Source organism: Thalassophryne amazonica, chromosome 6 (genome assembly GCF_902500255.1).
Source record: "Thalassophryne amazonica chromosome 6, fThaAma1.1, whole genome shotgun sequence".
NCBI classification, from domain to species: Eukaryota; Metazoa; Chordata; class Actinopteri; order Batrachoidiformes; family Batrachoididae; genus Thalassophryne; species Thalassophryne amazonica.
The window spans coordinates 59,144,488-59,160,435 of NC_047108.1; the positions used below are offsets into that span (position 1 = coordinate 59,144,488).

The 15,948-nt window shown below is 41.1% G+C and overlaps 1 protein-coding gene across 1 annotated transcript; it reads right to left on the reverse strand.

Annotated features, from left to right (window-relative positions):
- Nucleotides 1-536: 536 nt before the first annotated feature.
- gpr157 (G protein-coupled receptor 157) lies at nt 537-15,647 on the reverse strand. The gene is made up of 4 exons (XM_034172213.1): nt 15,243-15,647; nt 10,361-10,574; nt 8,315-8,509; nt 537-1,751 (listed from the first exon to the last, which is right to left on the reverse strand). The coding sequence occupies exons 1-4, from the start codon at nt 15,617-15,619 to the stop codon at nt 1,518-1,520; spliced, it is 1,020 nt and encodes a 339-aa protein (XP_034028104.1). The 5' UTR covers nt 15,620-15,647; the 3' UTR covers nt 537-1,517.
- Between the last annotated feature and the right edge of the window lie 301 nt (nt 15,648-15,948).

Genomic DNA, 15,948 nt, shown 5'->3' on the forward strand with positions numbered 1-15,948 from the left:
TGTCCAATTACTAGTGGCCTTCAAAAAATGGAGGAACCGTATATAAGAATGGCCATAATTCCTAACGGCTTAATGCAATATTTTTGTTAAATCCCTTGAAATAAATTTGAAAGTCAGCTCTACAAGCATGTTGACTGCTTCATTTCAACTTGACTGTGGTGGAGCACAGAGAAAAAGTAAAAAAATAAAATAAAACAAATTGTGCTGTTGTCCAAATACTTATGGACCAGCTGTACAGTATTTGTGGCAGAAATATACTTTACATAACTAAATAAATGAAAGTTTGAGGTACACACACATATATTTAGCCCCAAAGCTATCTTTGTCTTTAGTTCCATTTATCCCTGGGTCATATATATATAAAGAGCCCTCACACTTTCCAAACACCTGTATATTTGGCACAGTGGATTAGTGGTTAGAACTGTTGCCTCAACCAGAAGGTCATGGGATTGATTCACACTTGTGGCCTTTTTGTGTGGAGTTGCATGTTCTCCCCATGTTTGCATGGGTTTCCTCCCACATTTAAAGACATGCAGGTTAGGTGAATTGGAAACTTTATAATTGTCTAGGTCTCCCTTGTAAAAGAGATCTTGATCTCAATGGGACTAACCTGGTTAAAAAAGGGTTAAATTAAATTAAAATATTCAGCTACTAAACTGTGTGTCATTTTCTCAAAAAATACTAAAAATAAAAATCAGTGGTGGCATGGATGGCCACTAGACCAAGGCTTTGAAAATTGAAGAAAAACCCTGATAAACTCAATTCATGCTACAGTTAACTTCCAAACATGTCATCTTGAACAGGTCTCACTTGCCAATAAAAGTTTGATTTTATCCTGGCTAAATACAGAAATCCAAATAAAAAAAGCACATACATGTTGAGACAGAATTAAGAAGTGTCTGCTTTAGCTAAATTTAAACTATATCCTTTCTGCAGGGGTGTGTGGATGTATGTTATTATTGTGTTATTTCAGGTTTACAACATAACCACTACTGATCAGAAAAGTTACTTCACTGACAACCATCCCTGCTCCGAATCCACCATCAATCCAGCATCCACTAAGCAACCACGGATATTATTACTTAGGCAGAACAAAGCTGATTTTGGATTGATCTCGTGTATCAAAAGTCACCTAGTCTTAATGGGTTTCTCCTCACTGTATGCCCATTTTAATTTGAAGAGTTACAAGATGATAACATGTTGTGTTGTTGAGTTATTATTGTTAATCTGGAAGCCATTTACTATTTAACAGTTCTTCCTTCATTGCATTTTACAAGATACATGCCTCAGTATTTCCAAGGAAAATGTGCACAAAGAACTGAAAGTGAAATGGAGCTATAAGACAGTCTAGCTGTTGGAACATCTGAAGCCACAGTGTTTAGGTATAAAAATGTTTGTGGCGGTTCTGGCGTTACGTCAGGTGCAGCATCACTGCTGTGCAACAAACCGTCATAAACAAGAAGGTGCGACACGTCAACCTTCATCTGTGTCCATCTCCTCACGCTCAGTGTTGTGTATTATCTGCCAGGCTGAGCTCGGTTAATCCCATCTTCTCCTTGTTCTTCTCCGTGGGCAGAGGGGTCAGGTCCTGGCTGGAGTGTCTGAGGGGCACTCTGTGAATGTGACATCGCTGCTCGGCACTTTGAAGAGCAGCAGCAGCAGAGCGCGGTGCAGAGCCGTGCTCGGATTGGCTGAGTGCAGAATACAAACATGACGCAGTTGGCTGCTCCCTGCAATGTGTTGCCAATTCCCTGTCAGAACAGAACCGTACCAAGTTATTCCGATTCAGAAAAATACATTTTATGACTGAAAAATGATTTGATGGCAACCTATTTTTGTAATTAAATGAAATTATGGCAGCAGTTATTAAACACAACCCCAATTCCAAAGAAGTTGGGATGTTGTGTAAAATGTAAATAAAAACAGAATACAATGATTTACAAATCCTCTTCAACCTATATTGAATTGAATACACCACAAAGACAAGATATGTAATGTTCAAACTGATAGACTTTGTTGTTTTTGTGTAAATATTTGCTCATTTTGAAATGGATGCCTGCAACACATTTCAAAAAAGCTGGGACGGGGCAACATAAGACTGGGAAAGTTGATGAATGCTTCAAGAACACCTGTTTGGAACATTCCACAGGTGAAAAGGTTAATTGGAAACAGCTGAGGATATAAAAGGAGCATCCCCAAAAGGCTCAGCCCTTCACAAGCAAAGTGTCATGAGTGGGTATTATTAAGTGTATTATTTTTAATTTTATTAAATTATTAAGATTCTATTGTCTTACATACAATTTCTACATGTTCAGTAAAGCCCCTCTATCAACCAATCCTAAAAAAAATTTATGTTTTAACAGCGTCTGCAGAAGTGCGTGCATCTGCGTGTACATGTTAATTCCTTTCCCTGCACAGCGGTGTCTTAACTGTGCTCCAGGGCTGAGCAGGCGTATTAACTCATTGAACACAAACTAATTCTCTTTTTAACAGAGCAGAGCTCTCCAAAATTCTGCACTGGTGTCGTGCTAAAGTAGCTATCCTTGCCAGGAATTGTATCTCCTGACGGGGGAGCGCGCACTCACTCAGTGCAGCGCTTACAAACTATTTCCCCCTACTTTCAGAAAAAAATAACAGTGTGTAGATTGTTCAATACATGAATAAAAAAATCAGTTTCATAATCTTTTGATGACATTTAATGCATGCCTGCCTTCTAGGCATGTGAATCTCATCACTGACGATTCGATACGCACCTCGATACACCACCAGCGATATGATACATACAGTGATATATGATGATACGATTCACCCGTGTTCCCAATTCAATGTGATTTGATATGTATTTGATGGCGATCCAATTCCTCACAATGCAATACGACGCAATTTGGTGCGATATGATTAAGGATGGGCATTGATAAGATTTTATCGATATTGATGCCATTATCGATTCTGCTTATCGATCCAATTCCTTATTGATTCCCTTATCAATACCTCTTGTTTATTTTCTGTGTACGCTTTACAGGTTTTCTATGTCAACAACATTTTATTGTGTCCTAAAGTAACTAAATATGAAATTGGTCACTGGATCCTCAATGTAGATGGTAAGTAGAAATAAATACAATTTGTCGTTTCTGTCTAAAGCATTTCCTTTCAGACATTAATGACAAATGTAACTCCATAGACTTCGAGCTGAGCTCTTCAGCTGGCTGAGCTGCACATCAAGATGTAATTCATAAAAAAAAGGCAGGATGTCTCATTTTGCAAAAAAAAACAAAAAAAAAACAACAACGAACGAACAAACAAAAAAAACTTGTGTTTGGTTGGTTTTAGTTTATTGTTTGTATTATAACATTTGGAAAGAGGTGTCATTTGATTTAAAATGGCGATTCCCTCTGAAGTTATTAATTCTGAGCAAAATCTGCACTGCTCTTTGGAGCTGCGCACTTAGTCCCACAGAATAGAGCATATTATTATTATTATTATTATTATTATTATTTCCTTTACCTGACAGACAACTTCAGTTTATGCACCGGCTGGTGCTCATGTCAGTGGACTTGCCGTTTCTGAAAACTAGTGAAGCAGAGAACCAGGAAACAGCGCGTCAATGCACTGCTTTGTTGCTTCAATCAGACCAATGTAGAGAAATAATCATTTTGTCGATAAACACCCTCAAAAACAACATTTGCTTTTGTGTACCGAACTGTCCGTGGTGCATTCAATGTGCCTCGGAAAAACCCCCCAAAAAAAACGATGCTAGCAGGCAGCGAGTGATGCAACACAATTCAACCCATCAATTAAATCGATGCACACTGAATGAATCGATGCACTTGCATCGCACACGTTTGTATCTAGATACCAATTCATATCGATTAATCTCCACATGCCTCGTGTCTTCACGTCAATTACTGCACAGAAACGATGTACAATAACACACCGTAAGAGGTTTATGACCGCACCAATGTCAAGATAATCTACAATGATTTTCACTCTTTCTTCAATTTATTTTTCAATTCAATTTATTTAGTTTATATAGCGCCAAATCACAACATAGCTGCCTCAAGACGCTTCACACAAGTATGTGTGAAGCGTCTTTCTTCAGTTAGTTTATTCCGATTAAAATATGAACAATTAGAAACTGTATACTCTTGCACTTACGTGGAAGTTGTGACTTTTTCTTTTTTTTTTTATAAAAGTTAAGCAGACAAACGTAATGTGGGAATGTTTACGTTGGGTTGTTTTGTTTTACAATAAATAAAATTCAACTTTTACATGTCACCAAGGTTGGGTAGGATTACTTTGAAATGTAATCAGATTACAAGTAATCCAAATGTATGTACTGTACATACATACATGTAATCCACATGGATTCTTTCAAAGTAATCCTACCCAGCCTTGCATGTCACATGGTTTTTCAACTGTCTAGTGAAAATATTGATGATTCATCTGTCAGCCTGCCAGAAATTTTGTCCCCTATCTTTATAGCTGGTATTACACCCTACCATCAGGTATTTTGTCATTATATATACACCTTAGATCATACTCAATGACTACAGTAAATTTGAGGATGTTTTGTCTTTATTTAGTACAGCTGCATAGGGGGACACACATTCTGGCAGCCATGAGGCAGCCCGATGAGCATGCAATAGAGAACACAAGCCACTGGCCCAAGCATCAAACAGGGCCCAAGAACCCATAAAGAGAATGGGTCCATGCCCTGCCTGGGGCGGCCCACCAGGGTGTGCCCCCATATCGTCCTCAAGCACACACGGGTCCAAGCTGCCGGCACTGGGCACGCACCAACTCCAGTCACATGGGAGGCAGATCACACCGCGAGAGAAGACTATGGACAGTCCCACAGCACACCACCCCCAGCAACAGCTCCAACTAATCATAGGCGAGCATGAAAGAAGAAAGGCCTTTGTTGTCATTGTACGTACATACAACGAAATGTATCCTCTGCATTTAACCCATTCAAATTACAGTTACACACAATACAACCACTTGGAGCAGTGGGCAGCCACAGTCTGGCACTCAGGGACCAACCCGGATGTAGAGACACTGCTTTGGTCAGGGTCAGAGAAAAGAGCAGACCCTAAATAAACATGTTTTTAAATTGTGGGATGAAAGCAGAGCGCCAGAAGGAAACCCACACAGACATGGAGAGAACACGCAAACTCTACACAGAAAGGACCAGGCGGGAAGCAACTCTGTGCTGATGCTGTGAGGCATTGGTGCTAACCACTAAGCCACCGTACTGCCAATCAATCCCGCTCAGTCCTCCCACCTCCACACAAGAACACTGGGAATAACCAGCAGAAAAAACAAACAAAATCCCATCAACGGCCCACACCAACACCATGAATTACTACCCGGGGAGTTAGACCAGGGGGCGCCCAAGGGCCATGGCCAGACATCTCCAGACACATACAGCAGGGTCCTCAATCAGCTCCCATGCACCCCCCTCCCCAAACCGCATTATCATAGGTGGGAGCAGGAACCCATTCCCTGCACCTCCCAACCAAGCCCGTCTGGGTCCCCCACGTGCACTTACCCCCACCCCCCACCCCATTGCTTTACTGTATGTCAGGGCTATTCAACTGGCGGCCCGCGAGCCAGAACCGGCCCTTTAATAAGTTTGGACCAGCCCGCGGCCCATTTACCCATAAATATTAATAAATACACGATCAAACGCCGCTACAAAGCGCATTTGCCAATTTTCAGCATTTTACGACACTTTGTGGTGCTTTGCGACACGTTGAATCTTTTACGGCACGTCAGCACTGTTTCCAAACAGCCCCACCTCACGTGAAGGCATTGCAGGCACTTGAACAGTTGGTGACGGTAATGTACCATATTGGTTTGCAAACCACCAATAAACTCGAACGAAGAAGACAACAACACATTCAAAGGAGAAGAGAAGTAAAGTTGACAACGAAAATAGAAGATTTAATCATGACTGGACTGATGAATATGTGCACGCAGAAAATGCCGAAGGCAATCCTATGTGCCTGCTGCGTTATGACTGTTGCTCGGTGAATAAGGAAAACGAGGTATGTGAGAAAAGTAACGTACCTTTTTATTTTTTTCAAAAACTATATGGATTTGAATCACGTGTGATTACATCAGCCAACCTTGAACCCTCGTGCGCATGCATGAGTTTTTTCACGCCTGTCGGTTACGTCATTCGCCTGTGGGCAGGCTTTGAGTGAGGAGTGGTCCACCCCTCCCATCGGAATTCCTTTGTCTAACAACTTGCTGAGAGACTGGCGCTTTGCTTTATCAAAATTTTTTCAGAACCTGTGAGGCAGATCGAAGTGGACACCATTCGAGAAATTCAGATGGTTTTCGGTGAAAATTTTAACGGCTGATGAGAGATTATGGAGTGTTACTGTCGCTTTAAGGACTTCCCACGGAGTGGGACGTCGCGCCGCGCTCCAAGGCGCCGTCGTCAGCCTGTTTCGAGCTGAAAACCTCCAAATTTAAGCCTCTGTTGACTCAGGACGTCGTGAGAGAACAGAGAACTTTCAGAAGCTTGTCTGATGTAATCGCACGTAATTCAAATCCATATAGTTTTTGAAAAAAATAAAAAGGTTCGATACTTTTCTCACAGACCTCGTATAACGCACGGAGGCACTTCATTACGACTCACTCCCGTTTTGACAATGAATATCCACCGGGTTCAGATGCTCATCAAATAAAAATAAAAGGACTTAATATGAACTACAAGCAAAGCACTGCAATCTTCTTCCGTAGCTGCACTCTGCAACAGAAGACAACACCAGCATCCCTGTGTGCTGCGGGTTCTTGCTAAAAAGAAAATGCCGACTGACTCCAAAACAGTGAAAGAATGCATATTAGCTGCCGTCGATGAGCTGGTAGCGCACAAGCTAAAACAGCAGTTAATGAATGTCTTCAATCAAGTCAATTCCTCTGTCAGATACAACAGCTGCAAGACGACTGGATGTTTTAGCCACAGACGTTTTCGAGACTCTTCTAACTCAGTTGAAGAAAGCTGAATTCATGTCGCTGGCTGTGGATGAGTCAGCTGACAGCTCTGATACAGCACAACTTTGTTTGTATGTGCGGTTTTTCAACGGTGACCGTTTCAAGGAGGATCTGTTGGGCCTAATTCCACTGGAAGGACAAACAAGGGAAATAATTTTCCAAAAGCTTATTGCTTTTTTAAAGACAATGGACTGGACCTGGAGCGTATTAACCTGCTGGTTACAGATGGAGCTCCCTCGATGGCAGGAAGCGTCAAAGGACTGTCTGCACGACTGTCTGCTGTTGCACCAAAACTACAGTCTGTCCACTGTCTCGTTCACTAGAGTGTCCTCTGCTCTCAGCTTAGTGGTGAGTTGAAAAGCACCATGGACTCTGTGATTGCTGCAGTGAACTTTATCAGAGCAACATCCAGTCTTCAGCACAGGTTGTTTCGCAGACTACTTGATATGTCAGCTGAGCACTCTGACCTACTTTTACACAACGTCTGTGAACTGAGGGAGGAAATTATCACCTTTCTATGTGAATGCAAGCAGAAGAAGGCTGGAACATTTCTGACAAAAATGCTAGATGAGAAATTTGTCTCAGAAATGTGCTTTTTAAGTGATATCATGCATCATTTGAATGGTCTTAATCTGATGTGGTTGAAAAGCTGACTGCTTAGACATTTTCACATGTGATCTTAATAACAGGCTGCTGCACTTTCCCACACTCAGTGACTTCATTAGTATATACTTTTGATGTTCTGTTAAATAAAAAGGGAAAAAGAAATGCAGTAGCATTTGTCTCAATTGTACATCCGAGAGTAATAGTACAGGTCACAAGAATGTCCGGCCTTCAGATCATAGTATTCTGACAATCGGAAAAATATAGTTGAATAGCCCTGCTGTATGTATTCAGTGTAACTACACTCAATACATAGCGCAGTTTGTGCAATAACAGCCGGAGAAAACTAACTCATTCAGAGCTGTTATGGGTGTCTTGGTGGCTTTCCTCACTCATCACTCAGTTTTTAGAGCTGACAACTACAGAAAGATTCACCACACAGTACTACAGTGTTTGTATTTCCTAATTATTGATGTAAATGAATGAAGTCCAAAGCATATTCAGGGAATTGCAATTGTTCATGTATCCTTCCCCAATTATCTAAAGAAAACTATCTGTTAAAGTGATGATCTAGATTCTCTCATTCATACCACTGCTTTGGTTTTGGTATTTTTGTATTTAATTTATTATATAACATTGACACGTATTTGTATGTGAGCAACATTTAAAGGTGAACAAGTCTGAGAATTTTTCTTGAGTAACTCACGTGCAGAGTGACCAGCACAGGGTGCTGTCGAGCTGGAGAGCCGGCGAGCAGCAGAACGAAGCGCACTGTGCTCCAAATGCGCAATGCAATGAAGATAATGGGAATGAGCGTCATCTTCATATCAGCCATGGCAGAAAAGGAATTTGACGCAGGCCTTCCAGCCAAAATAGGATGGTACTCGGACAGGACAGCATGCTGCAACACAAAAATTAATAACAGAAAAGCACTTCACATAGATTTTCATCACAACAAATGTAGAATATAAAGCTAAATTATTTAAACAATCACATAGGGCATCTACTGTAATACTGCAATGTTTTTTTTCTCACAAAATGACAAGGTCTTGATTCATATAATGCAACACAAAGCAAGAAAAACAAAGTATCTTCATGATGAACTGTGTGTTTGGTAGGAAATCTATGAACATCTGCAAACATGCTAAATATTGGTTACCTCTGAATATGTTTACAAAAAAATCTAACAACCTATCACATTTATCAATAGATTATTTCTTTTACTCCATTAAAATTTCAGAATATCTTTTCAGTGGTCTTTTGCAATTTATAAGAAATTCTGGTTGTATTTCACTGGGGTTTACAAGCTTTTGTTATTAATTGTTTATTGGTAAATTGTCTTTGTATGAATCAACAGTGAACCTACAACAAAAATCAAAAGGTTGTTTATTTGTAGTTTTTATTTGAAAAACCGGTTTGTCATCTGATAATTTGTTTCTTTAATGAAATAAAAAGAACTCTCCATTTTGACTTTTGCTGGAATAGGAATGTTTTCACAATTTGAAATTAATTTCCTGTTGACTTGAGGAAGAAGAAGAAAACATAAAGCATAACATTTTGTCAAAATCTTATGGTACTTGCAATAATGGTATCACTAGTTTCATATTATGGGAAAAACTGGTGAAACTTTACCTTTCTGTGTAAAATTTTAACTTATTTTTGTGAACACCACCGGATGAGTACACACTTGTGATCACTGCTTGTATGTTACATAATGCCATTCTAATTTTGATCACACTTGGCAGGTACATTGTGCTTAAGGATGGTAAGACCTAATCTGATTTTGGTTAGCATCAATCAATAACCAAAGACATTGAGAAGCTGAATAAGGAATCAATGTCAGGGTTTCTGAATGTTCTGAATCAAGACTAAAATCAAAGGTTTCAATGACTTCCTCGATTGAGAGACACCTGGGAATAGTTTGCGGTGTCATGAGGTTGCTGAACCTCTGTTCACCAACCTAGAAAGTCCAAGTCATTTGGGTCCTGGTGCTTCTTGTATGATTACCAGACCTTGAGCTAACCAGTGACCTGAGGCAATGACTACATCTCTGGTACCCGATCTCTTATTGGGATGCTTGGGTACCACGAGAATGTGCTGAATAAAGTTACTTAGGGACATTCAGATGAGTGTCATTTGAATCACAAAGGAACGTCAGCTACAACATTTTGGTCATGTGCCACGTTTCTCTATGACCCACCTCAGTGCTGAGGACCCCAACAGCTGGAGAAGTCCCAGGGGGATGCCCATGTTTCACCTGGCTGCAGTAGTTAGATGGTAACTTTTGAAAGGTGGGGATGGATCAGTTGCCTGCCTGAGTGGTTGTGATCCTGGACACTATGTGGTTCCACAGCATAGTGGATGCAGTGATACGCATGGTGAGTTTGTGGGTTTTTGGCTATTTTATGGTTAATTATAGCAGGCACAAAGGTGGTGAAAATGTTGGGCCTGACATGAAAATAACACCATTAGAGGTTGTTGCAATGCCTGAAACATTTTGGAGAACTTTTTATTTTGAACATCCTAAACACTGAATGCTGTTGTGTGTCTTCGTGGTGGTATGTGCTCTAACTGCCTTTCTAATTAAAAAATTATCCTGAATGTTTTCGATTAGATTTTTCTGTTGAGGTATCTACAAACCTGCTACATATATTAAGTTTACTCCTGAAGCCTGTAACACTGACATCATAAGCACTAATGTGGAAGTGACTGCATATCTATGTCACAAAAGCAGAAGTTGTTTGGTTCTCACTGCTCCATGGATGTGCCTCCTGATCAGGACGTAGAGGACCGGCAGGATGAGGTAAGCCAGGAACTCCCAGATCTTGGCTGTCAGCAGCATCCACAGGACCCGGTCTGCAGCGTGGATCCTGACCCAGCACCAGCCAACCGACACCTCTGAGGCATCGTAGCCAATCTTATTCATGCACAAGGCTGCAACAGTGATGGTGAGAGGAACCCCCCAGCTAAAGTGCAAACAGAGGATCAGAGGATTAAAGTTCCTCAAAAGTGAACTTCTCAAATCTAAACAGCTGCACCAACTTGTTTGTTGGTTCATGTATGAACCCAAATCATTGCAGAGGCATGTGGTGTCATGTGACGGATTATGTGGCGCTCAAAGCTTATCTGTTGCACAGAGCACACTGCACAGTCATGCTCTTGTGTTGCTTCATCTCTGGACAAAAGTAAGCTTAAAATGACTTAAGCACTCTGGAAAGGAACACTGGATACCTTTTGGTCATGTTCTCATAAAAAAAAAAAAATGGTCTTCATGGAAATTAGGACACATCATAAAAATGGGCAACATGGTACATACAGAGCCTGCAGGGAGCAAATACACACCACAGTACACACACATTTCTCTGTATTTCTTCACAATAATCATGGGAAATAACTAATTTGAATAATTGCATAATATAAATTTGAACATTTGTCTGTTTGTCTGTTACCCTACTCTGCCCAGGTCCTTTGTTCAATTTCCACCCAACTTGGTATGGGGATGAACGTCCACTGCAGAATGGACAATTTTCAAGATACCTCTAGACAGCACCTACACACATGCGTGATGACATCACAACTCTATCCGGTTAGGGAGACGCGGTTTCTTTCAGTAACAAGAACTGTCAAAAAACTTTCTCGTGTGTGGTTGGAGTTATGTGGCGATAGGAATAGCCTTTTGAATGCTTGAATAATGATGTCAGTCGCACAAAGAAATCAAATAATAGTGAAAACATGTTCATTGCACCCAGAATATTGGTATTTTGGTTGTTGAACTTTCCGAGCAACTAATGTAAAGCCCCGGTCACACGGCACTAACGACGGACACCAAAGCCAAAATGAAACAATAAATCTGGACCTATGTTGACTTTTGGAGACATCATTTAACCGCCGTCCAGCTTCGATCAGTCAGCCGCTCCATGAGGTGTCATAACAATTGGGAGTGACTACTGACCCGGCGGCCAGGCACCCACAGTCAAAGTTTGCTATTTGCCCAGATGCTGTCTCTCTCTGGCTGGTGTGAGGGGTTCAGCACTCCCCTCACACCGGGACCACAATGACCAAGAAACTCCTCAGCAGAAATTCATCACTCTTCTGTTTTTTGGGATGACAGTCAAACGGAATGCTGACGGTACTGGAATTACGCAAAGGATGAGGAACCATCAAGACAGAAAACAAAACGGAATACATACGACTTGAAGTTGTTGTTGGGATTCGTACAGGAATGGAGCTGGACGACGGTTAAATGATGTCGCTGAAAGTCAACATAAGTCAAAATTTATCGTTTCGTTTTGGCTTCAGTGTCCTTCGTTAGTGCCGTGTGACTGGAGTTTTAGATCGATATTCACATCACTGCAGCACTCCTTCTCATTCCTTGTGGGTTAACAACAACGACAACAAAATTACTTTCCGATATGGCGTGGAATTCATCTCCAGTGACCATTTCACTCCCTGGAAATCAGCTGAGCAGGTGTGTCTAATGACGCCAAACACGCGAGCAAGAGGCTCAATAACTGGAAGTCTCAGTTTCAAGATGGTGGCGGATCTTGAAAATTGTCCATTGCCTTTAATAGGTTCATTTCTCCAAATGTCAAAGGTCACAGTTGTGACACCCCTGATCCCCAAAATTCTAATTTGCTCCAAAATTGGTACACATGCTGGTGGCTCCCAGAATTGCCACGGCAAGGTCAGATTTGCTAAAAGTAAGCCCCTAGGGTTAAGGCCGAGGTCATGTCTAGCTACTAATCCTTTGAGGTTCTTTGTTAGATTTCTAGCAAACTTGGCACGTGGATTAAGGCCCATCCTGGAATTGTGCTCCTGTGTATTATTTTAAATGTATTCAAATCAATAAAATGGCAAGGGTGCCCAAATTTATGCACCTGCCTAATTTTGTTTAAATAATGATTGCACTTTCTGTAAATACTAGAAACTTCATTTCACTTCTCAAATATCAGTGTGTTCATCTATATTTGACTGAAATTTCTGGTCCAGACAACCAATGATTTATAAAGGAAAATCATGAAAATTATCAGGGCTGCCTAAACTTTTGTATACAACTGTAACCTCCACCAACTTCATTGGCAGAGGTAATTACAGCAGATTAGCATCACCATAACAGTCGTCTTAGTTGACAGGTACAGTAGTTGGTTTCTGGAACACTTTGTTTCTGTGACATAACAGAAATATCCAGGATTTCCCAGAATTTTCTTTAAAAGATTTGGTGGCGTCACTAATCCTCCTTTTTGAAAAACCCCTTTGTAATATTCTTACCATGAAGACACTTGGGCTGAGACTGGAACCATCTGCAAAGGAATTTTTTTGTTATTTTGCATAATTTTTGTCTACAACTGTGTCGACAGAAAAATGCATAATCTGATAAAAAATAATTTAACATTGTATAATTACTTAATGGGGTCACACAAGTGTCTGTAACAATCAAAAAATAAGGTGAACTGATGAAATAAAAAGAAACATTCCATAATAGTTAAAAAAAAAAAATCACAGATTTCAGCCCTGCTGCAATGTTTTTTATTTCAAGACTACGGATGTGGACATGCATGATTTGTGTCAGCAGAAATGAGAACAGGCAGAGCACATGGACATGAGGCAGTTGTGTATTTATGGTCGTTACAGATTGAATTTTAAAATTAAAAAACTATTCATTTAAAGCTATACTTTAAAAACACTCCTTAACTTGGATTATTTCCCAGTCAGTGAAACTCAGTGCCCATAAAGGGGGAATTACAACTGTCCGTCTGTCCAGAGCCAGATCTCAGTGACTGCTCAGCGGACTTCCTTTATATTTATCTTAATATTGAACCCCTGCCCAATGTCTAACATATCATAATTTGGTTAGATGACAACGATTTAGTACACATTTGCTCAAACCCAGGGCTCGACTAAACAAATTAGTTTGCTTACTATGTATGTTCATCACATTAATGCGTCATCTCGTTATTATCCCAGTATTGGCCCTGATTATACCAGTTATTGTTTGGTCCCATCATTGTGGTCCCAGTATTAGTCCTGATTATACAAATTATTGCTGGGTCCTGTCATTATGATGCAACATTGGTTGTAGTTTTACTGTTTTTGCTGCCAGTCATCATGGTCCCAATACTGGTCTTGATTATATATTATCATTACTTCCAGTCATTAAAGTCCCAATACTGGTCCTGATTACATAAGTCCCTGTTGGTTCAGGTCATTATGTTTCCAATATTGTTTGTGATTATACAACTTATTGTTGAGTCAAATGGAGGTTCAACATTAATGACAAACTTTAAAATTTCAAAGCTTTCGAAAAAAGTTACCAACTCTGGAGCTTGGGCAGCACAGTGATTTAGTGATTACCACTGTGTTGCCTCACAGCAAGAAGGTTGTGGGTTCGATTCCCACCTGTGGCTTCTGTGTGTGGAGTTTGCATGTTCTCCCTGTGTTTGCGTGGGTTTCCTCTGGGTGCTCCAGTTTCTTCCCACATCTAAAGACATGCAGGTTAGGTGACTTGTAAACTTTGGAACTGTCCAGCTCTCCCTTGCAAAACAGATCTTGATCTCAATGGGACAAACCTGGTTAAATAAAGGTTAAATTAAATAAAAGAAGGTCATGGATTTGATTACCACCTGTGGCCTTTCTGTGTGGAGTTTGCATGGTCTCCTTGTGTTTGTGTGGGTTTCCTCCATGTGTTCCGGCTTCCTCACAAATCGAAAGACATGCAGGTTAGGTGAACTGGAAACTTAAAAAAAATTGTCCGTAGGTGTGCATACGGGTCTGAATGTGGTTGTTTGTCTATATGTGGCCCTGTGACAGACTGGCGTCCTGTCCAGGGTGTACCTCGCCTCACGCCCTATGACTAGAGGTGGGCGGATAGATCCTAATATCGATAATATCGATACCAACACTGGTATTGATATTGAACGATCCTCGTGTAAAAAGATCGATACTCAAGCTTTTTTTCTCTCCCACACGCAATGACTGCTGTGCATGCAGATTCATCAACGTCTACTCTCTGTCTGTAAGAGCAGCGCTGCTCTGTGTCACACAACACGGAGCAATGCACCCTTGTATTGTGGTTTGTCAGCCCTCTACCTCAGGACATTTTGTTTTAAGTTGTGTTGAGTGATATTTTTTAAACAAAAATGTTGATTGTGATAATAAAGTACTTTGTTGTCACGTACAATGTTTGGTGAAATTCTATCCTAGGTCTTTTTGATCCTTTGCATCTATGAAGCTTAAATATGAAAAAGTATTGGTATCAGTATCGGTATCGGCGATACTGGGCCTGTATTTACTTGGTATCTGATCAATTACAAAATTCCCAGTATCGCCCACCTCTACCTATGACTGCTGGGATCGGCTCCAGCCTCACCCTGACCCTTAATTGGAGTAAGCAGTTGTAGGTGAGTGAGTAGATAAATTGAGGGCAAGTGGCCTTGGATTTTTTATTATTATTATTAGAATCCATCTTGAGTAAATTAATAAATAAAATTATTAAAATTACATAAATAAAAATAAAGAACATGTTTTCTGGTGGATGCAGTTTGTAGCAGCCACATGAAGCAGAATAGTTTTTCAAGACGCGCTGACCGACGTCATTTTTATTTTTTGAATTGTTTTGGACAAAACGCGCCGCCTACCTGACGAGGTGGAAACACACCAGCAAACTGTCTGCGGTTCTTCTGCTGGCCCTGACGATGAACACGTAGAGATAAACGGCGATGGCCACGGTCCAGAAGAAGGAGCTGGTGTTGGCGAACGTGGAGATGGCTCCTTGGATGACGCACTCCAGCGTGTCCGCGTGGAAAACTCTCCACACGCCGTACGCGTAAGACACGTCGGACAGCCAGTCGGACACGGACAGACAGACCAGCAGGCTCCGCGGGGTTGTCCTCAGGTCCGACCACAGAATGTAGGTGAGGATGATGAGCGACGAACCCAGGAACGAGAGCGTGCACGACAGCAGAACCACCATCTGTTCGGACAGGTAAACCACAGTGTGATTGTCGTGCGCCATGCTGGAAGCGTGCGCACCAGGTACTACATCATCATCTTCATCTTCCTCACAGGTCTGCACTCGGTGTATAAACTCGTGCCGAGTCCACTTCACCGACTTAACTACTGTGTGCCAAAGTTAGTCCCCCCGCCCTCAGTGTTTAACTCCGCCTCGCCTCCTGAAACCTAAAGCAGAAGTAAGTCAGCTGTTCCATCACTGCTTCTATTTTCGACTCTCCTGACTCTTCTGAAGCACAGGCAGATGCACACTGGAACACATGACAGCACTGCTTGAAGCGGTCATAATGTGCCAACTCCGTTTGTATTTACTTTTTACTGTTAAATATAGCC

What these genes read in the sequence shown, in the direction of transcription:
- gpr157 (XM_034172213.1), bottom strand. Translation starts at nt 15,619, where the DNA reads ATGGCGCACGACAATCACACTGTGGTTTACCTGTCCGAACAGATGGTG. An exon ending in GGAGGCACATCCATGGAGCA is followed by an intron (nt 8,510 to 10,360) that starts GTGAGAACCAAA and finishes TTTGTGTTGCAG; the next exon opens with CATGCTGTCCTGTCCGAGTA. An exon ending in CTGTGCTGGTCACTCTGCAC is followed by an intron (nt 1,752 to 8,314) that starts GTGAGTTACTCA and finishes CTGTTCTGACAG; the next exon opens with GGAATTGGCAACACATTGCA.